The 27,471-nt window shown below is 36.7% G+C and overlaps 1 protein-coding gene across 2 annotated transcripts; it reads right to left on the reverse strand.

The window, feature by feature from the left end:
* Window positions 1-498: 498 nt before the first annotated feature.
* Window positions 499-27,471, reverse strand: SERPINI2 (serpin family I member 2; the record flags this gene model as incomplete). 2 transcript variants are annotated; one of them, XM_082654982.1, is made up of 8 exons in its annotated part: window positions 499-660; window positions 4,598-4,687; window positions 7,744-7,830; window positions 11,743-11,840; window positions 19,863-20,055; window positions 20,136-20,330; window positions 22,130-22,360; window positions 27,225-27,471. In XM_082654982.1, 8 exons carry the CDS (start codon window positions 27,469-27,471, stop codon window positions 584-586), a joined length of 1,218 nt encoding a protein of 405 aa, XP_082511108.1. In that variant the 3' UTR covers window positions 499-583. The 2 variants fall into 2 exon arrangements, 1 of the variants encoding a protein (XP_082511108.1); XR_014296782.1 differs by having other exon boundaries at window positions 606-660; window positions 7,691-7,830.

A 27,471-nucleotide genomic window follows, 5' to 3' on the forward strand; every position in this document is an offset into this window, starting at 1 on the left:
TCAAAAAGAGAAAGAAACTAGACTTTTGACCTCTTGAATTTTAGGCTTCAGATTTAGAGATGATCAAACAAGGAGCCAGAAAAAAAAGGAATGGCAGGAGGAAAAAGTGCTCTGACAGGGCTTCCCTGGTGGCGCAGTGGTTGCGAGTCCGCCTGCCGATGCAGGGGACACGGGTTCGTGCCCCGGTCCGGGAAGATCCCACATGCCGCGGAGCGGCTGGGCCCGTGAGCCATGGCTGCTGAGCCTGTGCTCCACAACGGGAGAAGCCACAACCGCAAAAAAAAAAAAAAAAAAAAAAAAGAATACAGACTTTGATACCTAAGACAGGAAGCTGATATCTAAGCTATCTTAGATGGATTGTTCTACCATATTAATATTAATATCTTATGTAAGTTCACTACTTTTGATTCATGTATACTCTATAAAAATACAGAAAGAACAAAAACATTTAATGCATAATTTCATTTATTTATGAATACAGATTAATAAAGGCACAGTTTAAAACAGAAAAAGATATATAGAAAATATTTGATGATATTTTGACAATCAACTATTTTCCATATTCTGAGGCTGTGATTTTCATTCACAGTGAATCCAAATCTCTTGCCTTCATCTTCTGGGTGTCAGGATTTGTCACCCTTCCCATAAACAAAATTGCATCTAGGAAAAGAAAAAAAAACTTTCGGAATTTCTGGAGAAAAAAATGACAATAATATTTCTTAATATTTTAACAAATCATTGTCTTTTTTTCTCTATATGGTAAATAAGCAATGTCTAATAGCAAAACCCACTCCTTTGTCTAAAATAGATAATTATATCATTATTAATCATTTTCTGATAATTTATGAAGTAAATTAACACCCACAACAGCTTGTCATGGAAAATGCATTAGTCCTGTTTTTCATAAAGGAAAGCAAAAATAAAGTGACAGAGAGGTGTTCTTCTAAATATAGAGACTCAGTCAGGCAAACTTAGAATAATAAAATGGTCATGAGCATGGACGCATTTTAAATTTAAGGTATTAGCAGTCATCTCTTTATGCATGTAATATAAACTACTGGGGTTAAAAGTGCAGCTTCTCACATCTCTTCCTTCAGCTCTGAATCAAAGCTTACTGCTAAAGACAATATTTTCACATCTCTAGTGCTTTCAAATCCTCACCGGTGATATGGTATAAAGCATAAATGTAAACATGTAAACATCTATTTCCAGCCATTCTGTGTGTGCAAGTGAAAAGGAACTAAGAACTAGAGGACAAAACAGAAATAAATGTGTTAAAATGCATTCACCTTTCTTTTCAACTAGGGTAAGGGAAGTGGCTCTATGTCAAGCGTTGCCTTGAGTTATGTCCCTTAAAGTCATATGTAATAAAGGTTTATTTCAAAAGTGATAAAATAAAATTTTACATAATGTTAAAGCTTACATGTATTTGAAATAACAATGGCAGAAATGAAACAAAAAGGAAGAACACTTTTTCATTAACTCCTTACTGTTCAGTCCAAAGACAGACACAGTCTTAGAAGAGTCAATAACATGGAAATAGACATAAACTCTAGCAGATTTTTTCTTTTTATGATTATAATTAATAATACTTTGCCTCAAAATTCTCAGAATAATTCCCAAAACACAAGAAAACAAATACTCTATTTTTCAGATAGATAGAGATACATAAATAACTTCCTCAGGATGTATACTACATTTAGCCACAATAGGAATCAGTAGTAACTCTTGTGTCTTTATAATTCTATGGCATTAAAATGCTTATCAGAATTGCTTGCTTGGGGAATTTTTCGAGTAACTTTCATAGCAACTAACCTCATACATTGAAGTTAATAGTTTAAAGTTTTAAACACTGAGAAGTGTAGGACATTACATAAAAGCCATTTGTCCCAGCCTTTTTAATCTGTTTTTTTGACCAAGAGAACCACATTTTGAGTAGAGTCTTCATGCAATCACCAATCTACTCAGTACTAAATTGGACAGATTAGTGAAATCTTCCTTGACATAGTCACAGTGGACTCACAGGCAGGCTGAAGCAGAAATCATTGTTGTTTCCACATTTCTTTTCATGCCCACTTCTTAAAAAGTGTCCCTCATATTTAATCAATATAGTTATAAAACATCTCCATCAGATGGAAGCAGTTTTTACTTCATAATGTAAAAATACAATAGCATAACCAAAGCTAATGACCTAGATAAAAAGATTTCTTAGTGAATACCCTGCAGTCTGCTTCTCCCTTCAACCCACGACCTGAAAAATTTATAAACACAACATTTTTTTATTATGTATGGAGTACTGTCAGTTTCAAAACCATGATTCACTACTTTCTGAGAAATGGCACATTTCATGTAGCATCTTTGACAATTTTCTTCTGAAAGTCTCTAACGCTGGCCTATACCCGCAGCCTAAAAGAAGAAAAATTGTTCTTCATTTCCCTAGAAGTTTGGCTTGGTAAGAGGTTTGGATGAATATACTGAAATATATATGATAGGAAGTCAAATACTGATAGGAAAATACAAGTAATGTATGGATTTTGCATAAGAGGATTGTTTGACCAAAACAAAATTTAAAATTGAGGTAAAAATTGGTTGTACTAAATCTAAACTTATTCACCCTCATACTCCAGAAATTGTCAAATGAATATATTTTATATAAATCATTAAGCCATTTAGTAGTTTACTACATCATGCTAAATCACCAGCTTCGTTAATCCCAATGATTTCTTCAGTTCATTTGTGAGACGAAAAATAAATAAATCACTGAATGTGTATTGTCTTAAGGTAATAACCCATTCTACATTTTATATGGCAACAATTTACAGCCTCCAATAAATGAGTGACCATTCATTTTAAACAATACTTTAAGGGAGTAACCCTAGTTTAGAAAGTCTCATTACAATAGAGATCATAAAACAGTGGAAATAGCCATTAAGGGTCTGATAGTTAATTATTATCATAAATAAATAAATAAGTGAATTATTTTGGGTTTTGAATTTTCACTGCTGTTTAACTGATAGCTATTACATGTCCATAGTCATCAACTTGGAAAATAAAGAGTAAAACGTCATTATGCTAAACACCATTATTTCCCAGTGTATTAATGCCCAATGAGCTTCATTTCTTTCTGTTCTCCATACTCAGTAGTTACACACTGATGGCAAGAAGTTAGAGTTACCCTAAGGTTAAAGATGTATAGATCAAATGACATACTCAGAATATCTCTTAACACTGACGTCCACTACTAGAATTGAAGTTGTGTTAATACAATCTCAGCAAATCTGAAACTGTCCCATTGTTTCCAAGATATAACTTTCAGAAAGGTCATTCAGCATTAGTTTCATGGAACTTAAAAAAAGTGACTGATATATCCCTTAGGGAACCAATAATATCAGTATTGCTAGTTAATCTAACAGATTCAGATTCTGAAATTAACTCTGTCTCTTCTCCACGTAAAACAATTTATATAGAGAAAATTTCCATTTTTCTTCCTTCATTTATTCAGTCGTTCACTCATTTACATTTATTGATGTATTCACAATGAACACTATGTGCCAGGCAGTGTCACAGGTTTCATATATTCTTTTATTTAACTCTATAAGTACTAATATTATGTTCAAATAGGAGGTGGGGAAAATAAGGTTTAGAAAGTATGTGACTTGTCTTACAACTATTAGTTCATTAAGCTGGGACTTGAACCCCAAGTCCAAACCTTCAATCTCTAGGGGCACTGATATTAAGTGCAAGGCACTTTGCCAAATACTGGGCTGGATAAAGAAATGAATAAGATATCATCTATTTTCCCCTGGTTTAGAGTCCTCACATGGCGTTATGACTCCTGAGAAGTCCTAAATATACACTTAAAGAAAGTTTCCTCACTGTACACATTTCTGGCCTCTCTTTCTCATAAGAGAAATTGCAAAAACATCTACTCGGACAATCTACATTTACGTTGCCATCGTGTCTAACGCCAGTCCAATCGACTACTACCCCTACCTTTTGTGCCCCTACCTTTTGTGTATTATCTTTCACAATTGCCCAGATTGCAGATTTGGAATAATATTTGACTCCTCCATCCCACTCAGAGCCTATAGCTAGTCACTTATTCTTTTAGAATCTACCTAGGAAACCTTTCACAACCGTGCAACTTCCAATTTCCACTCCCACAGTGGCATCATTGAAAGAAAAGTTGACTTCTGAAACAAAAATGTCTTATTCTCACTATGCCACTTTTCAGTTGTATGACCTTAGACAAACTACACAACCTCTCTCTGAGCATCTATGTCTTTATTCATCAAATATCTAACTTATTGGAATGGTGTTAGCTGTCGAGATTGGTATTTAAAATCACCAGCACATATAGTAACTATCTCGGCAGCTATCACTACTATTGCTCTATTTTAGGTAACTGTCATCTCTTAACACACAATGCTTGGTACAGAACAAGCACTCAAGAAATAGACACTAAAAAAATTTTGAAAAAAATTAAATTCAATAAATTGAAATAACAAATGATCTCAGATGTATAGACTGAGATTAGCATCTAGGACTAAGTCTATTTAACTTAAGCAGTCCCTCCAGGGAATTCTCAAAAAGGTACCTGTTGGGTTATTCTTCAGAATAAACAGAAACGGATGGTTTGCTATAAATTGGTTTCGAGGCAGACTCATGATCACAGGGACGTGTATGCCTATGAAATAGAGACAACAGTTATTTAGATGTGCACATTAAAAGATCAGTAAAGAAATATATCCATAATATCCGTACTATTTTTTGGAGACAGAAAAGGTCATTTTGTTTGAGAAATTAACATGTGGAAAAATAACCATTTTCTAAATACAAAGAAATTTGGAATAAATGTAAAGATCAAAGATCAGAAGAATAAATATTGGATTAGTCACTGAATAATGCTAACTTCACATTTATGCTCAATGAAGAAGAAAACCAAAACTTGTTTCAGTTTAGTGAAAGCAGTTGAAAATTTCATCTGTTAAGCAGTAACTTTCTGCTCACTTTTTATTTGCATTATATGATTTATCTCATAATTTTTCAACTCCTAATTCCTAACCAGGTATGTTTGTACTTTATTTCTATTCTCCAGGCTTGTAGTAATCACATCTGACTTCAAATTTATTTTTTTTAACTTTTCCAAAATTATTCTGTGAGTTCAGAACTTTTAGGATTTGTGCTGTGAATGTGTATGGGATTTTTATTATGATATTAGAAGTTTGCTGCCTTGACAATTATTTACTATAATAATTTGTATCATGCTTCTCCATTGTGGCATTTATCAGTATTTCAGAGTGGATAAATTTAAATGGCTGGATTGTTTTTCTTTCTAGATTAAGTATTTCTGCACTCAATTCAGATGTTTTATTTACCAGTAATGTAATAATTTTGTATAATTTTTTCAGACCTACGAAAACGGTTTTTAAAATGCAACACGTGATCAGAATTGAAAAACAAAGGTAGAGAAGGAAAAAACTATCCCGCTACGCTTTTTGTTTGTAACTGGGGTGTGCAAATTACACTGACAAAAGACAAATGAACAAAATCAATGGTTTTATTTTGTATCCACACAGGAGCTTCACAGAAAAGAAGTGAATACCCAAAGAAGGGGTTATATCATTTTAACAAAAAGTGGTAAATTGTGGAGAAGTGACTACACAAAAGAAAAGGGGTTTGAGTGTCTAGGGGTGGTAAACTGTGGGAAGGTAAATGTATGGGGAAAATTAATGGTATATAAGGATTATTTAGTAAGGTTTTCTTATGCAGACTTACATCAGTGCCCACTTTCATCTCCTATGCCAAAGGGTCCTTCTCTTGGCATGGAAGACAAGAAGGGAGATACCTCCACAAGGGAAATCTATGCCCTGATTTTAGACATGTAGGAGGAGGGTAGAGAGCTCTTTTTGTATCTGCTGTTTCTCAACTGCCTTCAGCTCAAAATAACTCTTCTGCAAAAATGGCATATTTCGGGGTGGTGTATTCTGATCCCCTGCACAATCCAAAATAACCTTAGTAATCATAAACGCATGGCATTCTCCTACCTGAAATAACAGGGCTATGGTAACCAAATGACCAGTGAATATAGACACATGTCTGAATTAATGAGATAATACAGAAAAGCATAGTCAGGATCACGCCCATTCTCATTTGGGCGAATACTTGAGTTCTTTTGTTCCTAAGCATCCATTGAGTAGATGCCTGAAAGTCAAAATACTCACACTAACTATTTAAGTGTGATACATCAGGGTCACTGCTGATCCCTTAATGATGGTTACATCCTCTTAGAGAGCTCTACACTTAAAACAAGAGGCATCAGGTGATAGCAGAAAGAGTTCTGAACTTGAAGTAAGGGAACCTGATTTCAGTCCAAACCCTACTGTCTATTATTAGCATGACCTTAGGCAGACCACGTCACACGTGTGCCTGTTTCTTCACCGACATAATGAGAGGTTCAGACAATGGTCTATAAGGACTCTTCCAATTCTGTGTAAAAGCAAGTGGAAAATTTGTCTACTTGAACTAGCAACTTCATCCCAAAGCCACCTTTGATTTCTCCAAGGATTGTAATAGCTCATCCCCTCCAATCTAAGTTCCTTGAGCACAGTAATGCAAAGTCCTTCAGGAGATGACAAAACAGTAGTGGGAGTCCAGTGTGCCCCACCCAGATGTCAAAATCCATCGCCATTACATAGCATTATAAATTAATCAAGAAATTAATAATGTGGATATAAATTTATCAATATGACTATTTAAAGGATGCATATCTTTTACATACAGGTTAAAGTCATGGTCTGAAGAATTAAAATAGACTTATGAGGAATTCATTAAAGTTGCCCTTCCATTTCTAATTGAATTTAAGGCTTTTCTCCAATTATTTTTTGAGTATTACTTTTACGCAGCACAGATACTATTCAAAATGTTCAAGGAAATATATCATTTGTTCAAGGAAATATATCATAGAAGTGGTTCTCAGACTGTAATATGCACACAAGTCACCAAGAGACCTCGGAAAATGCTGATGCTGGATTAGTAGGTCTGGAGTTGAGCCTGAGGTTCTGCATTTCTAATTAGTTCCCAAGGGGCACTGATGCTGCTGGTCTATGCATTACACTCGCAGTTGCAAGGATAGGCTCCAAGTCACTGGACAGCAGTGTTTCTCAACCTGGGATTCACATTGTTATCACTTAGGGAAAGGTAAGAAAATACTGAAGGCTGAATCTCATCCGCAGAGATACCGATCTAATTATTTTGGGGTGCGGTCTGGGCACAGAATTTTTAAAAGCTTTTCAGCTGACTCTAATGTGCAGCTAAGTTCGAGAGCCATTGCCATAGAGATAACAAGAGTCACATTAGAAAAGTAGGGACTAAGAGTGCAAAGGAAGAATGAAATTAATACAATTTCTTACGAGTGAACATTCCTGAGCAATCATGATTTCAGGTTTGAGCCTACAGTTTTCTCCACGGGTCCTATCTGCTAATGGGCAGGTAATCCAATTGACAAATAAGTAGATATCAGTAGATGAGCCTCAACTCGTAATCAAGTCCCTTCCCTTTCCTTTTGCCTTAAGCTCCAGCCGCACAGATGCATAAATAGCTTCTATAGCCATTTTTCCCTTCCTTCAGTGTACTGGACAGCAGGAGGAGAAAAGCAGATCAGAGGACCACAAAGTGGCAGCATCCTCACGCTCATTTCCTCCAGTCCTTCCTCATGGCTTGCTGTGACATCATTTGTCCTACCGGTTGATGTTGCAGCTTCACTGCCATCTTCGTTTATCTCAAAGAAAACTTGTTGCATGACTTGGGAAACATACACCTCAGAGGAATCTGTAGGAAAATATGAAAGTGCATTGAAGGGTTAAAACTCCGGGCTATTACTTATTGGATCCCAGGTGAATTACATTTTCAAATGAACAAAGAAAAGGAAAAAATTCCAAACTGTTTCCAAGTTAGTTAATTTGCTAGAGATAAATGTGGTTTAGGTTTAGCTCTTGCAGAGATGATGTAGAGAAGATATGGAGAGACCAAGTTTAGCTCAGATATAAAAGATATAAAGATAGAAGGCGATAAGCCTCAAATCAGGTACCCCACTAAGTGAAATATTTGAATGGACAAAGGGTTTTGCCTGCCTTAGTCATGATCTACAAGCAAGATGAAAAAGGCTTTACAGATTTGAATTAATCCCACCCTATGTCTTCGACCTCAAAGCCAACTTGCCTTTTAAATTCCATATTGGGTTTTGATCTGAGTTTAGAACAAAATTTACTTTCCTTCAAGACTGATGAGGCGATAAAAGTCTAAAGAGCTTTTGTGTCATCTGTTACAAAATAGCTTCAGAGCTATGCTTTAAAACCTGTCAAATTTCTAGTGTAACATAGCGTCTTAATAACGTTTTGTTCTGCAGTGGAAACAAGCTGAGAGAGAAGGCCCCTCTCCTCCCCTTGGTGGAACTGATGTATGTGTGAAGCGTTTCTGGTATAGTGACCTGTGAAGAGTCTCCTTGAGAAGGGGGAGTGAAACCATGAGTTCAGAAGCCACCTGCCACCCCCCTGTGTCCAGACCAGATAGATCTGATAGTGTTCCTCAGAGAGACAACGGAAAGGTGGTCGTGAGTTCAGTGGTGGCGAAAGGGTGAGGAAAGGAAGCGAGCCTTGAAACTTGAAGAGAAAGGAGCTTTGTCCCTCATGAGAGAGAAAGCTGATGTGATGCAGGTGGACTCCACCAAGACGACCGAATTTAGAAGGATTCATGAAGAAATAATTTAGTCAAGGGGAACCAGCTCTGACAGCTTACGAGAAGTAAATCCCCTCAGGCAAGATAGAGAGACATCATCAAAGGGTTATTTGCATAAAAAATGGCTTCCTAAAAATAACTCCAAACTGCTTGTAATGACTCTGTCTGGGCCCCTGATTACCTCTCATCCTCATCTACTACCCTCCTCTCCGGGTCCAGTAGCTCCAGCTACAAGGTCAAGCATCAAGACTTTAGCCCCACCTCTCCGTCTGCTGAAAATCCCTTTTCCCAGAACTTTCCCTGATTGGCTCCCTTGTTACTTAGGTCTCAGCAAAATGACACTTCCTCAAAGCAATTGTCCCTTCTCACCATGTCTAATTCTGCTCTTATCTGATCTAAATCTCTTTATCCCATGACTCTATTTTAGTTAATCCATAGCATCTATCACCTCACCATTTAATTAATTAATTACTTGTTAATTGTCCATCTGCCCTAACAGATGTAAACTTCATTAGAAGAGGGAATGTGTAGATTTTATTCAACTCTAGAAAACTGCCTGGCACATAGTTGGCTTTCAATAAATACTTACCAAATAAATCAATCAATGGATAAGGCTATGTCTAGTGATAGAAACATGTAAGATGGAGAAAAGGGGGCATCCACATCATTAGTGTGGGTTAACTAAAATGCAGGACTGTGGTTTTTTAAGATCATGCAAATAAGCCTGTTCTTTTCCCACAACTGCCTGGAATAAGATGGGATTCACATATAGAGCACAGAGTAGATGACCAAGGGGCTCATGCAAAGAATGAAGACCGAAAAGCAGGTTGGGGTGGAGTGGAGAATTTCACGCATGCGGTTTAGCACTGGCACCCGACCAAGTGACTCCCTGGCCATTAGACTGAGCAATTTGGTCTTCTGTATTCCATCTTACAAAGAGGGGGCCCGGTCTTGGAAAAAGAACAGGACTTGGGAGATGATAGATTAGAACAAGGGATCTGAACTTCATAAACTCACTGGTTTCTACATCTTTGCAATAATTCTTTCCCTTAATTTCCTATGAAAATTCCAAGTATGTCTTTGTCAAGTTAAGAGGACAAGAAACTTTCAATAGCTTTGCTAGAAGATGTGCAAGTAAATATTAATGTGCCATTTACTCACTTTTTTTTTTGTATTTAACATTTACTGAGTGTCCACTATATAATAGATGTTGAACAAGGTGATTTACATATATTCTTTTTTTCCACCACTAGGATATATTATCTCATTTAATAGATTAGAAAGTTGAAGTTCAGAAAGGTTAAATATTTTACCAAAGGTGACACAAGAAGTAATAACAGAAGTCAAATATTCATCGTAAAGTTTCCAAAATAACTCTTTTGAAAACATTTCATTCAAAACTTGTGAATGACATGAGTATAAGATAGTGTCTCTTTTGTGTAAGTATCACACAGCACTAGTATTGGACTGGTTCACAGTAGCCTTTAGCAAATGTTTATCGTCTACTTATAAATTGTAAGTAGGGATGGCAGGGAATTAATTCACTATTCTCCTGAAGACCAGAAATAGTGCCAGTCTTGACTGTGGTTGTTCTATTTCAGGCAATAAGACAGAACCAAAGAATCAAAGTAGTTAAAACAACTCAAATAGGCAACTCAGAGCAAAATATGTTGGACATTTATTCTTTTCTGTTCAGGGTTATTCTCTTGCACAAATTCTTTTATAAAGCATCTTGGAGGTATTTTCTTGATAAATCTTCTTGTAAAAGGAGATTTTATAGAAGTCACAAATTGCTGGGAATTTAAAGAATGAGTGGCTGTTTGAAAGTCTGAGATATAGCAAGTGAGCTTCCGAAGGCCAGAAAGAAATCTAAGAGGAAGAGGTATTTTAAAAATGGCTTGGTTTATTTCAAGTTGGTGAGGTGTCTGCATTCCAAGACACACTTAGATAGCATCCTGTTGCAGTATTTAATTTTGACTGTCTCATTCCTGATGCTGATGAAATTGTCAGAGAAGTCAGATCTATCTGGCAGCGTGAGAACAGCAGCTAAATCATGCGTGAAGGTGATAATGAACAGCTATGTCACCTGTGTACCCCACCCACCTCCTCCGCCAGGAAAATTCATTCATTCTATTCATTTACTCACATAATTGATGAGTGCATAAATTAATGAATACTCCTCCAAAGCCCAAATGTTATATAGGAATACACAATAAAGCTGGGTTATGACATCCAACCCCATCAGACAGACAAGCCTGTATCATTAGGACTGTTGTGTGTTTTTTTTTAAATATATAAATCAGAAGACTGAATTTAAAAAAGGGTAGATAACTTAGGACAAATTGGCCCTCTTCATCCATTTTTTTTCTCTTTAGTTATTTTTGAACTAGTGGGTACTGCCAGGATGAGAAAAATTAAAGACTGTCTTAGGCTTTGTTGTGTAAGTAAGTGTCTTAACTGTACACAATTTCCCAGGTGCCAGTTAGCATAAAAGCTCCCTCTCCTCAGATATGTTGTCAGTCTCAAGCTAAATCTACAAACGGCAGCATTACAATTTCTAGATTGTGTTCATCATCCAGCAGCTTGTGGATGTCTATTTCATGGCCTCTAATATTACCGAATTAACATTTGCTAATTGGTTTATAAAAGTTTTATTAGCTCTGCTTAGATGAGAGCCTCAAAGTTGTAATTCCCATTATTCAGATAAGGAAATCCAAACAGGGCTGGAATAAAAGCCCATATAATACTTTTCCTACACAGTCTCACTGTAAGCGTGGTTAGAAGTTATCTAACATTCTATAATGCTGTCTGACTTTCATTAAGCAAAACCACTTAAGTGCAAAATAGAGTGCTTGTTTACAGACAGCTTGACATGACTATGACATTTATTCTCTGTGCATGTATCTTCTGGGGCCAAATCCTCTCTCAGTTTTAAGATCAGTCAGTTAACATCATTACTAAGAAAACATATTTACATGATAATATAAGAATAATCTTCCATATTACCTGTTATTCCAGACAGGTCACAGCCAGCACTAAATATCTCAGTTATATTCAATGAATACAAAGCTTCTTTGAAGTCTAATTTTTGTTCTACTTTAAATCTGTTTTAAAAAATGAAGAGGAAAATTTTTGAAACACTGTACACATTTTCTACCAAAATGATTTTTATAAAATGGATGACTTGGAAGAGATTTTATTGTGAAATATTTTGTTTTCATTATCCCAGTTACGTTTCCTCACTTTTCACACCATTTTTCCCCAGCTCCACTGAGCAGTTCTGAGTTGCTAATAACTTGTTTCCCAGATAAATGGTTGGCTGGGAAGGGAGAAGCAAATACTCTATTTTTTGAAGCAACACCTAACAAAACGGTGAATTCTAGCTAAGTTTTCAATTATTTGCTTCTTCGCTAGAAATGTAAAGCTTCCCTCCAGCAACTATACACACTCAGATTTTTCACATCATCAAAGATGGTTCCTGGCAGGCATCCAAGAGACTATGAGCCGGAAACAGAAGCCAACGGTCCTTAAAGAAGATTGTTGGCTACTGAGGTACAGAGAGGGGGCATTAGTAACCTATGAGCCTTCCCATCCATTGTCACAGTTGATGTGACTTCCTTCAGTTTACAGACACACCTAACATCTTTCCCCAAAGCCCTGTATTTTACAGGTAAAAGATTGAAAGGGAACTAAATTCCTTTCCAATAAAGTAAAAATTATAGGAAAAAAAAAAAGCTGGCCAACACTTCTAATTCAGGGCCCTAAGTTAGGACTCCAGATTCTACGCAAGTCTCCAAGCCTCCATTTGCCTGAAGAGGGAGCTTCACCAAAGAATCTCAAAGATTCTCTCAGGTACTGATCTTCTTTGATTCCAAGTCAACAGCAATCAGTGACCCTCGCTTTCCTATTTCAATAATAAGGGGGGTGGGGGGGGCGGAAAGAAGCTAGTACTTACTGGCTTTAGAGATGCTAAAAGAATCCATTTACGTTTTACAACCAGGTTGGAGAATTTGTTTCTGAAAGAAAAGAGTCTAAAGTCCTCCAACAGGGGGCTACGTATATTTCCTGCCTCAGGGAAATCCCAGGACAGCTCCTGCCCAAGGAGCTCTGTCTGTGCCCTAGCTGGGCCTTTGCCCGCGTGCTCTCTGGTTTGGATGCAGACACGATTGCCCAAGCACAGGATCCTTGCTTAGCTAACAGGTAGGCCCACATCTGGGGCTAGAAATTAGCTTGTGCAATCAGTCTAATTAGATCATTGTTTTAATTGCCAAATACTGAACAAGCTTCTTAATTATAGTTCTTCCAAACAAGGAACATGCTGTGGCAATAATTTACTGGCCCTAAATTATTTCTTGGTAAAATATTATGCCCTTTTGGAAGATGTTTATTCATTCAGAACCCTAGCTAACTGGAGATGGGCACAACTCAACATGCACATTAAAACCTACTGATAATGAAAATAACTTGTTTTATGCCAATCATTTTCAACTTCTTCCTTTTAACTTCCTGCTAAGAAAGATAATATGCAGCATGATGGCTTTGAGGCTTTGGGGTTGTTCTTTTTTTCTATTTTCATTACCACACTTTTTTTTATACTGAATGGAGTATGGGCTTCTAAAAGGTTGAGGAACAATGCTCTAGTCCACCCATAATTTGGCTATTTTTAGTATAATAGTGCAATGATTTTGGATTAATGACAAGAATACTGCAAGACTTATTACAACCTCTAATAAGGTCTAATCATACCAGAGAGTCACTTAAGTAACAGTCTTTCTCATAACATAGTCCAATGAAACCTACAGTGATAGAAACCCATTCAACCATTTAATAAAAGTATAATCTATGGCCGATTTCTAATTAGCCATAATTATTGGAGCCATGAATAGCCAGGTGTGAAGTATGCAGGTCCCTTCCCAGTCAGAGCTAATGTGCTAACTTCCACTGCCTTCTAGTCTAAATATAATCCAAAATCGTAATCTCGATCAATACAATATGTGTAGTGTTAATTGTGTCCCTCTTCCAAATTTTGTGGTTCTTAATATTTATTCTAGATGTGGTTCATTTCCTCTTTTCCTTGACTCTCCTTTAAAATTGTCAAAAAAAAAATACAGCTAAAGGTAAAAGAATGAGTAGCAAAAGGACTGGATAGACAATGACCAACCAATGATGAAATGAATGTTTTAGCATCTGTAAACATTATCTGCCTCCTTAAAAGGCAGCAATTTACTGCCACAGGCTACCATTGTGCTTAAAGGGGTCTCACACAGGTTAAAGCTGCAGAAAACGAAGGAACACAATTCCGAATTTCTTTTTTTTTTTTTTTTGGGGGGGTACGCCGGCCTCTCACTGTTGTGGCCTCTCCCGTTGCGAAGCAACAGGCTCCGGACGCGCAGGCTCAGCGGCCATGGCTCACGGGCCCAGCAGGGGGCACGAACTCATGTCCCCTGCATCGGCAGGCAGACTCTCTACCACTGCGCCACCAGGGAAGCCCAGTTCAGAATTTCTGTTTGAAGAAGGAGTCACTCCTGGTCTGCAGGCCCTACTGTGGATTGGTGTTGTCCCTTTCTTCTTTATACCCAGGACTCTTGTTTAATGACAAAATGTCTTCAACTGATTTCCCTCAAGGTTCCTGTCCTTATTGTTTGGAATTCCACTTTTGATACAGTGGGCTTGAGTCATCTTTGGAGGGTTCAGGCTTAGAAACAACCAAGTCTTAGGGCTGCCCACAAGGATAAAAATATAACACAATCCTTGACAGTGGTGGGCTTGGACTATTATGTGAGTACATAGTAGTTTCTGGTCACTTGTGTGTGTGTGTGTGTGTGTGTGTGTGTGTGTATGTGTGAAATATTCCATTGGCCTCAAGGGCTGAATTAAAAATGCTTTCTGTCACATAGGAAACATATCTGGACAATGCTTAATGTAAACTTGGATTCCAATTTGTATCAGTGTTTGATAGGCTAAAGTGAAAGAACATTTAGAATCATCATTGCAGCTGGTCATGACTTATCTATTCTCACACCCAGCCTCATTTTCCCTGAGGTCACTTTCTCTCACCCACACACAGTTCACATTCACACACTTAGAGATCCAAAGCTGTTTGTTTGGGATTGACGTATATACACTACTATGCATGAAGTAGTTGGCTGGTGAGTGCCTACTGTATAGCACAGGGGGAAAAAAAAAGGTACAATCTGTTTGCAGGACATATATTAAGTTAACCTGAAAAATGCATTCAAATATACATTAGGTGCAGACAAATACTGTTTGATTCCACTTATTTGAGGTACCTAGAATAGTCAAATTCATAGAGTCAGAAAGTACACTGGTTGATGCCAGGGGGCGGGGTGGAGGGGGCAGGGGAGAGGGGGAGTGGGGAGTTAGTGTTTAAAGGGGACAGAGTTTCAGTTTAGGAAGGTGAAAAATTTGGGAGATGGATGATGGTGAGAGTTGCACAACAATGTGAATGTACTTAGTGCCACTGAACTGTGCAGTTAGATATGGTTAAAATAGTATGTTTTATATTGTGTGACTTTTACCACAATAAAAAAAACATTTAAAAATAAAATAAAATAAAAGAGTAGTATTTTGAAATACAAATAGTTACAGCAGCTAATAATCGTAATTAGCTACCATTACTGACTGCTTGGAACTATACTAAGCTTTTTACATATATTATATCATTTAATCCTTTAAATGACTTTATGAGGTACAGAGTAGTATTATCGATTTGCAGATGTGGAAGCTGAGGGTGTGAAAATTTAAGTAACTTTCCCAAGGCTAAATAGCTGCTCAGAGGTGGAGCTGGGATTTAAATCCAGAACTGTCAGACTCTAAGATCATGTTCTTCACCACTGTACATACCCCTTCTGAGTGTGTCTCAATAATTGTGCAAAATAGCACTCACAGTCAGTAGAGAACTTCCCAGAGATGCTTCCTTGCAGGAGCAAATGGCTTTGCTCAGTGGGATCTACCAACTTGCTAATTACATTGCATACAACATCCTGAGGTTAAGCAGCAGTACTGATCAAAGAAAACAACAAAGCCCACCAAAGACAAAGGCCACCGAGCTAACCAACCACCAATTCCCAAGGGAATCCTGACTTCTTATTCAGTCCCACCCCCCTGCCTAGAAATGAGCTGGTCTCTGGGGGAATCTCTTAGAACTCGATTTCCTGGGATTATTCCAAACATCCTAAACACTTCTCTCTTCCCTTTCGGATGTTGAGGTCGGATAGCATCGGCTAATCCAGTGCTAGAACCTCTAAATCACATGGGATCGTGCAGGAGAGAGACATCAGGTAGACATCAGACCCACCCCTCACCACCACCACACACAGACAGGGCCATGTTCTGAGTCTGCGGATGAAGAATTGCACCCAGAAAATGGCAATGGGACCCCCCAGGACTTTGCACAATCTTTAGATTGCATTATTTGGTCAAGTGAACCCAGTACCTTAGTAGGTTTACATTTTCTACACCTCAGCAGCTATCTAGAAAAGCAAGCTCCTAACTCATTCTCATGTATTATCTTTTCTATTTGGCAGGCAAGCAGGGAGGAGAAAGAAATAGAAAATATAGAAAAGGAAAAACAAAATGTTCATAATGCCATAACCCTATTACAACTAATGTTAACATTTTGGTAAATTTCCTTTGTTTCTTTCTGTAGATTTGTTTCTTTACATAGCTGTAATCATTGTAAAAATTTTTTAATCCAGTTTTTTTCTATTAAAATATACCATAATTTTTTCTCATTATCACAGCCTCCATACCTATCATTGTTATTGGCTAGGTTACATTCTACCACACTTTTCTTAAAATTCGTTTACTGTTGAACTTTTACATTATTTCTGTATTTTTTCAAAATAAACAATGTTGTGATAACATTGTTTGGAATTTGGTGCCTGGAATTTGTTTGGAAAAGGTGGTACAACTACCAACTAATGTTTCTGCTTCCATATAACTGAAGATTCGATTTCACCTTTTAAGGCAAGTTCTTCATTTGTCTGGAAAAAGCAACGTAGTGAGCTTTTTTAATGCAAATAGAACCCCTGGGATGGAGATGGAGAAGTTTGAGATGATGAGAGTGGAATCTGTTCTATCCCATATGAAGACGCTGTTTTCACTAAGGGTTGAAATCTACTGTTATAGATTCCTATTACAACTAGGAATCTGGCCTTGGAGGGGATGGAAGAAAATCTGTGTTACCTTCATTTTATGCTAGGAAAAGTTGGAGGACTCTGGATGCTGGGTAGGATGGAGATGGGAAAGACACCCCTTTTGGGTGAGTGGGCCCTGGCACCATGACAATGGCAGGCTAAGGATAATAATGGACAGGGGAAGACTCCCTGGTACAAGAAATGACCTACATTCCAGGAATACTCATCCCTGAAACCTGGTTTTAAATTTCCTTTCACCTTGTAAGCCCTTTTTATTATTAGATTTCAGTAAAGTTTGGTTAAACATTGAAGTTGCTCTTACTTGTAGTAGCTTGCCAAGGGCTACCTTAACAAATTACCACAAACTATATGGCTTAAATAACAGAAATGTATTGTCTCACAGTTCTGGAGTTTAGAAGTCCAAAATCAAGGTGTCTGCAGCATTGGTTCCCTCTGAGAGCTGTGAGGGAAAGATCTGTTTCAGGCCTCTCACCTTGGTTTGTAGATGGCCATCTTCTCCCTATGTCTCTTCACATCATCTTCCCTCCCTGTGTATCTTTGTATCCAAATTCCTCCTTTATATAAGGACTCCATCCATACTGGATTAGGGCCACTCTAATGACTTCTCTTTAATTTGATTACCTCTACAAAGACTCTATCTCCAAATAAGGCCACATCCTGAGGTAGTGGGAGTTAGCATTTCAACATACGAATTTGCAGAGCTCATAATTCAACACATAACAGTTGTTCCTGGGCAAATTAAAAGCAAAGTCTGTGTCCACACTATGGGAGAAGTTGTATGAGAAGTGTGGCTACAGTTTGGAGTGGCTGATAACAGGGCCAAGCAGTTTGGAAAAGCTGTCCAGACTACAGTAGTCTAGGCAGATTTGTGGACTGTGAACCATTCCTGTTGGGATTCCTAAAATGTTGGAGAAGGGAATTCTGAAAATGCCTGTATTTCCTATTGTCAATTCAGTTTGGAACTTATACATTATTATCTAGGCATTTGTTATCTAGGCTAATGAAGATGAAGATACCTTAGTTATAGGTACCATTATCCCCATTTTGTACTAATAAAACCACAACTCAGGACATTAAGTGACTCTCCTAAGACCCCACTACTAGTACATAGCACAGACAGTTCTCAAACTCAGGGGTATTTTTGTGTGTGACCCCAAATATTAATCTTTCCAAAGGGAAAAGAGAGAGAGAAGTAAATTTGAAAGTAACCAATTCCAAAAATGATTATTTCTATGATCAATAGGTAAACTATCTATCACATACACCATTATATCCCTGGTGTTTGGCACATAGTAGGAGCTAAAAGAAATACTCTTTGAAAGACTGAATAACATCCAAGTAGAGATTTACAGATGGTAGAGAACTGGAAGAGAGATTGGAAAGAGAGAGTCGATATTAGAGACATGAATAGTAAGGAACAAATAAAAGAGAGAAGAAGAGGAAATTTCTGAAAATGAAAGTCTGGTAAATATTATCTGGGGACAGAAGGAAAAAAGGTATAAGTCAGGGAGAAGAAAATTTCACAGAAAGAGAGAAAAATAAATAGAAGTAAGTAATGCCATAGGGGTTAAAGAAAGAAGGGTTTTCAAGAAAAAGGGGATGGTTAAAAATATTTGGATCCAGAGCCCAGAGTTAGGGTGAGGGAATCATAGGATACCTCTTTCTCCAGGATATCAAGGAAGACAGAGGAAGAGAAGTTTAGCAAAAATGTACACAATTTTTGACACGAAGGGTAGAGAGGTGAGTTTGCACGCTAATATGTTTTCTTTAAGGAACAGGTAGTTGAGACATACATTGAGAGTAAGAGAATGAACATGAAGCAGTGCCTGGAGAGCAGAGGTAAAGTCTTGGTGAGGTGTTAGAAGAGAAAGTTCTCTGAAGAGAAAGACTACTAAGCTCCAGCCTCAGGGAGACCAGAGTGACTGATTTGGAGAGTTTTGCTTAACAAAATCAGTAGTTGGGAAGCAGGAGTACCTTGCTGAGGAGAGAACTACAGAAGGACAAAGACAAGGTGACAGAAATATTTAAAACGTTTGGTGAGAGTACAATTGAAATAACTGGCTGGATCCCGGCTAAGTGGGAAAGTAAGGAAAAGTCAAGAGGGTGGAGAGGTGGAGGGCCAGGAAGGCCTTGATGAGTGTTTGAAGAAAAGTTTAGAAATGAAGGGACAGAAAATAATCTATTAGACATCTGTCTCTTTTTAGAAGTTCAGGTAGAGTGTGATTTATTTGGGCACCCCTTACTCTCTGAAGTTTCTCTTGTCTCCAGGAACCAGGATATCAAAAAATTAGTGTTTATAATTATGGCTTCCTGAGATATACCTTTGTGATTTCCATTTTGTATAAACTATCTGAAATGACCCCAATATTTCATAATAGCTATAAATGGAAAGTAACTTAAAATTGTGTAAAAATAAAAAAATTTTAAATATGTATATAAATATATATACCCCAATAATAAAAAATGACCCTAGGATTTTTTATATTTTAATGACTCTTACAGCACTATCTGTCAAAGGCACTTTTACATATCTTTTAATTGTAGAGTATCGCAAGAGTCTTGGGGATTATATTTTCCTTAAACACAATAGAAGACAAAATATTTTAAATTCCAATCAGGAAAAACAAGTTAGAGAAAGATAAGTTTGTATAATAAAAAGAATAATAATTCCCTTTAATCCCAGCATTCTGTTTTGAAGACTTACATTTCTTCATCTCTTTCAGAGAATACTGAGTACTTAAATTCCATCCTTGTCATGGCAAAGCAAGGCTGGCAATGTTCAACCTGCCTTTGTAACCATAGAGTAGAGTAACAACTCCAAACGGGTTGTTTTCTTTTTATGTTTGTCAATAGACTTTTTGAGCATTGGCTATCTTTCAGCCGGCTATTCAAGTCCCTCTATAAGTGAAAACATAAGAAAAAGAATGATAAAATGACATTACCAACCTAGGGAGGCTTATTTCCACTTCCTCTTCTTGCATCTCAGAGAACCACTGCAGGATTTGATGAGCAGTAATTAGCTTTTCCATTTCTTCTATGTTCACATCTTCTGCAGGAAGTATGATAATTAAACTGAACTCATCACCTTTGTAAGGTAATTCTAAAACCTGGTAGTTCATGGAAGACTCAGAAAAATAACCTGGAACAGAGAAAATAAAATATTAATATACTTGGCAATTCCCAAAATAGTGCTTTAGAGTGTGATTTTGTTCATATTACCATATTTTGTTCTCAGAAGAGTCTTCATCATCGGAATTTCGACTGCTGCACCATATTTCTGAGTGAAATTCATCAAGCTTGTGTCTTCTTTTCTAAATTTCTGTTTCCAATCCCCCTTGAAATAAATAGCGTTCACCAAAACAAGCCGAGTCAGAGGGCCAAATTCTTCCCCTGAAAATATGTCTTTAATTTTTCCTGTGAAAGGAATAGAGGAAGAGGTGGGAAGAAATATGCAATAGTTATTCAAAGGAACTGCTTGAAATAGAATTAAAACAAAAATTCATTTTGCTAATCAATTAAAAACAGGGTGCTTTATCATTTAAACTTGGCAATTTTGACAACAAAGGGGGGCTTTATTAAATATTTCACTTAGAAACAGGTACAAACAGGATTTCACTAGGAAACAGGAGGTACAGGATTGTCTTAGGCAAATTTGGACAGACCTAGTAATAGCCTCTCGTTAGTGAGATTATTTGTGTAAATTGTTTTTCAGACAGAAAGAACAAAACCTAAGTATCTCTTCCTGCATATTTGTTGGTAATTTTTAAACTTTATTTCAAGGTTCTTCAGCAGGTCAATCAGAATTAATACATTAATGGTTCACTCAAATTCTCCACTCTTGCAACTGCAGCCACTGACCATTGGGAGAAGACAAGAATAAGGTTGCTAGTATGATTTTCCTCTTTTAAAAAACCAGTCTCCTGGACTTCCCTGATTGTGCAGTGGTTAAGAATCTGCCTGCCAATGCAGGGGATGTGGGTTTGATCCCTAGTCCGGGAAGATCCCACATGCCGCGGAGCAACTAAGCCCGTGCGCCACAACTACTGAGCCTGCACTCTAGAGCCCGCCAGCCACAACTACTGAGCCCGCATGCCATGACTACTGAAGCCTGAGCGCCTAGAGCCGGTTCCCCCACAACAAGAGAAGCCACTGCAATGAGAAGCCCACACACCGCAAGGAAGAGTAGCCCCCGCTCGCCGCAACTAGGGAAAGCCCGCACATAGCAACGAAGACCCAACGCAGCCAAAAATAAATTAATTAATTAATTTAAAATAAATAAAAATAAAAAACCAGTCTCCTATTTCTATGTCCAATGAGTATTTCCAAGCTGTGAGTCAACAATGATTAGGTGCCATGGAGCTGTCTAGGGATGCGTATCATTGTGTATCCCAATAATAGGACTTTCCTGTGAACACTGCTTGCAGCACCCATCTCATATTTTCAACTTATGCCTCCCCATGGGAGGCTCCCCATGAAAAATATAGTGGCGTCTTACACATCACAGCTTTTTGTAACAGAACGAATGAACAAAGAAACAAGCTACTATTAATTGAGGACCTGATATATGCTGTTCACTTCACATACATTTTTTTTAACCTTCCAATAATCCTGAAATGTTTTAATAGTATCCTCATTTTAAATGGAGCATAGTGTAGAACCTGCAGAATTTGAACTCACATCTGTATGAGTTTCATCTTGTGTTCTACTATGTCACTCAGTAGCACCTTTGGAATTTTTGCCAGCTTACACTTAAAGTTTAGATTACAACTTTATGACAGAACTATCAATATTTATTATGAAACATTAACACATCCAACTAACATGAGTTAATTATTTACAGTATATGTGGGAAAGAAGGCATCTGAGATGGACAGATCTAAGTTTTACCTGGCCAAAGATATTATTCCTGCTGCCATACTTAAAAATCCTATACTCAAACAAAAATTATTATTAAAATTCTTCCATCAAGAATTCTACAAATAGGTGTCTCTCTCAAACAAAAAATAATAATCTGTATACCTTTCAAAGCAGCTTACAATTTCTCTCTGTTTTACAATTTAGTATTAATTTGAATAACAGGAGAGCAAAATAGGAGATTTGATCCCTCTGAACCATAATTTAATAGGAAAATATTCAACCATTCTTTGCTTTAGGATATTAAAAACCATGAATACAATGGCAAATAATGACTTTATGAAAATAGGAAACTTTACCATCTGTTTTGCTTTCTACCCAGGTACTTATTGTCTCTGCACAAGCTTTTGCATTCTGAAAATCCACCAGTTTTATGGCACTCTGAAAAAATTCCTTGTTGCCATGGAGATACTGTTCTTTCACAGTGAATCCTTCTTGAAGGTAGAGGGCATTGGCAAGATTAAATGTAAATTCTTGTTTTTTCTCTGAGATGGCAGAGAAAAATGACTTCAGCACAGAAAATTCTTCTCCTAAAAAATAATTATAATGTATACTGACATATTGAACAACATAAGAACAACAGCTTCTCATCTTTGCTTCTAAACACTCTGATTCATATCACCAGTTTTTGCACCCTTAGGTATAACTAACGAACCTTTATAAGTTAGTATAAATATTTTAAGCATTTATCTCCTGTGGAATATGCATTTTGTAGAGAAATCAGCTCTCATACAGGAAACAAAAATGTCCATGTAAATTTGAAGTTTGTCAAAAACAAGAATATGCATTTAAACAGGCTGAAGGAAACTCCCTCTTTATAATCAAATTTAGCTCATTCTTAGTTGTTGGAAAGGTATCCTTAGAATCTCATTCTTTGCATAACATGCAATATTTATGAAAGAGGAATACTAATGAATGCTGATGGGGGCTAAGACAGTGATGAGCAATCCTTTTCACTACTACTTTTATTTCAGCTTAAGAAAGATTTGCTCTCTTATGAGCAACTGTGCCTGTCCAAGTTTTGAAATTTATGAGGTACCCCTATAATTATCTCTGGAGATGCATAAGAATCAAAATTACCTATTTCTTCAGGTTCATGAATCTATATACTTTGGCTGTCTTTGTGAACAATAAAAATCTTTAACCATTCCAAATATAACCACTAGCCAAATGAGTCTGTCAGAGTCAGCTACTAATCACTGTTGGCCCATTACTTATTTATCACTGGGTCGTTCTGACCACCATGTTTTCAGGAAGCTGTATGTGCTGTGAGAGAATTCAGCTCTGATCTTTACTCAGTGGCTTCCTATTTATTACCAGAGGGCACCAATATTTTTCATTCCTTTCTGGCTTAATTCTGGAACTCAACTGTTGAATCTGGGAACTGCATTTCAAATCCAAGGTTCCTTCAGAGCCTTTGTTTATTTTGAGTTAAATACTGAATATACCGCTTGCATAACTTAAAAGTTGATTGCATGCAATTAATCTCTATTGAAGAAAACACAAATGGTTCATCATTGGGAGATGTCCATTGAATAAAGAGGGAAAATAAAGACTGAGAGGAACTTGCTATGAGGTGTCTATTGGAAATAAGGTGTGTAAGTGTGTGTGTACACCTTTTGTCAGAGAGCTAGCAGTCCACAGGGCATTTTTGCGCAAATAAGAACTCATGCCCTCACTGAGTGGTGGTGGTAGGCTGCATGCCCATACCTTGTCCAGCTGAGTGGAGACTACATTTCAGTCCCCACTTGCCTCTTTGTCCTGGTGCTCTTGTGCAGATACAACCTACATAACCATAGAGCAGGCTTGGAAGGTATATTGCATCATATTTCAAACTCCATGATTCTCCATTTGTGGCGATATAGACACAGACATAAACAATTTTAGTTACAAAAACTTACTTCCATATGATTGGATATGAAGAATATCAACAATTCTTTACAACCCTGGAATTCCTTACATAAGGAAGAATGTTAATCTATTTTACTTGTTTATACAATGATTTCAGATGCAATCATTTCTTGCTATTGGAAGCTGAGAGAATATCTCAACAGCTGAGAGCCTACAAAGAAGACTTTCTGAGGGAAGGCATAGAGCTTCTCCAAAAGAATTAAGTAAGGTCAGAAATAAAGTGGCAGAATTTGAAACCAATTTTCAGAAGTTTGTAATTTATGAACATCTTTAAAGGAATGGGGAAAAAAGGGGAGGGGGAGAAAAAAATAGTTCCAACTCATTTGTCAGAGCAAATAAATTTATGTCATGTACTTAAGGTCTAAGACTGTTTGACAGTCAGCTGCCCTTTGATAAATCACTGGACTCAGAAGTCAATGAAAAAATGTCATCAGTAGCACAAGTTTGGAGAATATAAAGTTATCTGCCTTATACATTTGATTTAATTTACAGATTAATAGTTTCTTTTAGCACAGATCAAAAAGAATACATATCCATGGCTCCTAGTAAGCAATGAGAATAAGTTTATTTCATTTCCTAAACTAGAGCCATGGAAAACCTACCAGTCATGGAGTGAATGTGACTTTTGGTTTGGTTGTACCAGACCTCCAAAAAAATGTTCTAAAATTTAGTACATGTTTACTTCTCCTGCTGTTAAAAGCCCAAAGACCAACCATGTGTACAATGTGAGAGATCCAAAGATGAAAACAAAGGCAGTCATAGAATTATAGATTATTTTAGCTGAAAGGTCCAGAGAAATCATCTAATCCAAACTCCTCTTTTTATAATGAGGAATCTAAAATCCAGAGAGAAAAAAAAATAAAATTAAATAAATAAATAAAATCCAGAGAGATAAGATAACTTGAAAGGTGCCCGATCACAAGGTCATTTGTATGCTTAACTGAGACAGGAGTTCATGCTCTTCTCTTTCTATAACCCTCTTGGAATAAAGAAGCACCTTTAAGTTAGTCTTCGATTAATAAGCAGCATCATTAGAGGCAAAGCAAAATGGAGTATTATCAGATGCTCAGTAAACTGGAGAAGGTAAATTCTGAGCCGACGCTTTGGCAATGGGGAAAGAAGGATAAGTGAGGATACTGAGAGCTCCAGTGGGGGTAGGGTGCTAGGAGTTGTATGCCCATCTGAAGAATAAGCAGTTTAGATGTGAAACAGGTTGGTAGCTGGAAAAGTAAAATATAGCCTGACTGAACAGATAGCACCGTTTGACAATCAGAGGGAACTGAAGGCAGGGCCAGGACCAAGATGGGTCAATGAGACACTCATTTTGGCATAAAATTTAAGGAGTTGCCAACAAATTCAGTAATCAAGATAAATAATATTTTACTGCAATATATTTTTAAATCAATATTAACACAAAGAAATCCATGATGAATAAAATATAAAAATTTTAAATAAATAAAGACAGGCTCATTGTTACTGATTTTTCTTTTTGTCTTGGGTTCCAATATGGCTCTGCTAGGCACTACCTTCTAATCTGTCATACCCTTTGTTCTACCCTTAACACCATTTTGCTTTTCTTTCTTTTCATTTTCCTGCACTTTTTCTCTCTGTTCCCTTCCTTAACTCTGTCTTCTTTTTCTTTATTTCTTAATTTTCCCTTCCTTTTTTTATTTTCCAGAGTTTAATATTTCTATTTTCTCCCTTTTTGGTTGGTCTTCTTTTCTTTTTTGTACTTATCCTCCATCTGTGCTTCTTTCTCCCTCCCTTAACGAAGTATAATAGAAAGCAAGTTTGGTAGATTTTGTTATGTGTGTTAAAAGGTTAATGTTTAATTGTCCATATATACTCTTTCAAAGAAAATATTAAAATGTTCATTATTGCTCTTGTGACCTATAACCCTCAGGGAATCATTTTTAGAATTAGTTCTGGGCAAGTTACTCAACCTTTCTCTGACTTGGTATCCTCATCCGTATAGCAGGGTTATGTCTGACTCACAGAGTAATTGTGAGGATTAAATGAGATAAGCACATAAAACAGTGACTGGTACACTATATATATATGTTTGATAATGTCATCATTATTATTACTATGATTATTTTTATATTCACAATCCAGAGTTGTTAAGACTCCCATGTTCCTCTATAAGATGGATTCATTTAAAGTAATTTAAATTTCGGAGGCTCTAATTTTGCTAGTTTATCGTGGAATCAACTTTACATATCTTCATAAATCCTCTATTACTTTCCAAAGCAGTATCATGTGATATAAATGTTTCCGGGACTGGGTAGTGGGATTTGCTGAAATTAATACAGACAATGAAGACTAGATCTGCAACACAGTGGCTTCATTTTACATTATCTACAAAGGAAAACTCTTGCAATTAACTTCACTATCACCAACTTCTTTTCTACATAAAATTGCCTTTATTTAAAACGAAGCAAATAAAACCTTGTAAATAGTTTATTCAGAAAAACAATTTCCTAAAAATAACTACTCTGTGCTAAGGCAAACATACTGCAATTGGTTATAGTTACAGTCACTAAATGTCCAAATCAAAAATCTGGAAGTCACCTCTGATGTTTAGGACACAGTATCTGACAGTGATATAAACATTTTAAACTAAAATGGAAATTGGAAGCACAGGATAACCAGGGAGATGGAAAACTACCCCCTGAAATGGTATACCAGCACTAAAGCATCAACACAGTATCTCAGATAGGCCTTTGGGACACTAGAAAACAACTACTCACATGCAATGGGTTATATAAATGCTTCTTTTTTAAAATTTTCTTTAAAAACTATTAAATAAGCTTTTAAAAATATAAATGAATGCTTTTTCTGGGTCTCACTTAAGTGAAAAGGTTAAATTCTAATTAAAAACTAATCTTTAAAAGCTTACACAATAATAAGAGATGCACACAAAGATTTCTGGGTGAGGGTACTCACTGAAGCATTTTTATAAGAGAAGTATTGGATATTACCTAATGAAGAAGGGTTAGGTGAGTACGCAATAATGTTTTCATCAGAGGCAAAAAGACACAGCAATTAAAAACTACATTCTGAAGCAGTTGCATGATATGAAAAAATGATCAGGACACAGTAAGTGCTAGTAGAAGAATATGTGTATACAAATATATGGGTGTGTATCTACTCATACACATACACATGTGCACATACAACATAATCTCACTTAAAACTGGCTAAAACAGGCTAGAATAAAATATACAGACATAGTCACAATTTTTATGTGTATAGAATTAATTTTTTAATAAATTATTTTGGTAATATTTTCATTAAGAAACAATTATAATTATTTACATTGACAATTATTTGCATTTAAAATTCTCCATTTTATTATAATTTCATACTTTTCATAACTTTTTATATTTATTAAAGTTCTATGACCCTGAGCTTCTCTGATAGTTTAAAAATAAATTTGGCCAGATCTTATCCGGTATAAATAATCATATGTAAGAATCTCACCAGTTGAGGTTTCTTGAAATTTTAAACTTTGTCTTATCTGCTGTTGTGTTTTTCCTTTTGCTCCCAGTTGTACCATTCCAAGGGCCAGAGTTGTTCCAAAAGGGGAAATTATGATGTTGCTCTTATGAGCTAAACAAACAGCTTGATAAAGATCCACTGCAAATTCGGTATTTCTTTGAGCCAAGGGGCTTGAGGCTTGACTTCCAGAAAAAGTCAACAGGAGACTCCACAACAAGATCTTATCCAT

The sequence above is a fragment of the Grampus griseus genome, assembly GCF_964374135.1.
Source record: "Grampus griseus genome assembly, chromosome: 5".
NCBI lineage: Eukaryota > Metazoa > Chordata > Mammalia > Artiodactyla > Delphinidae > Grampus > Grampus griseus.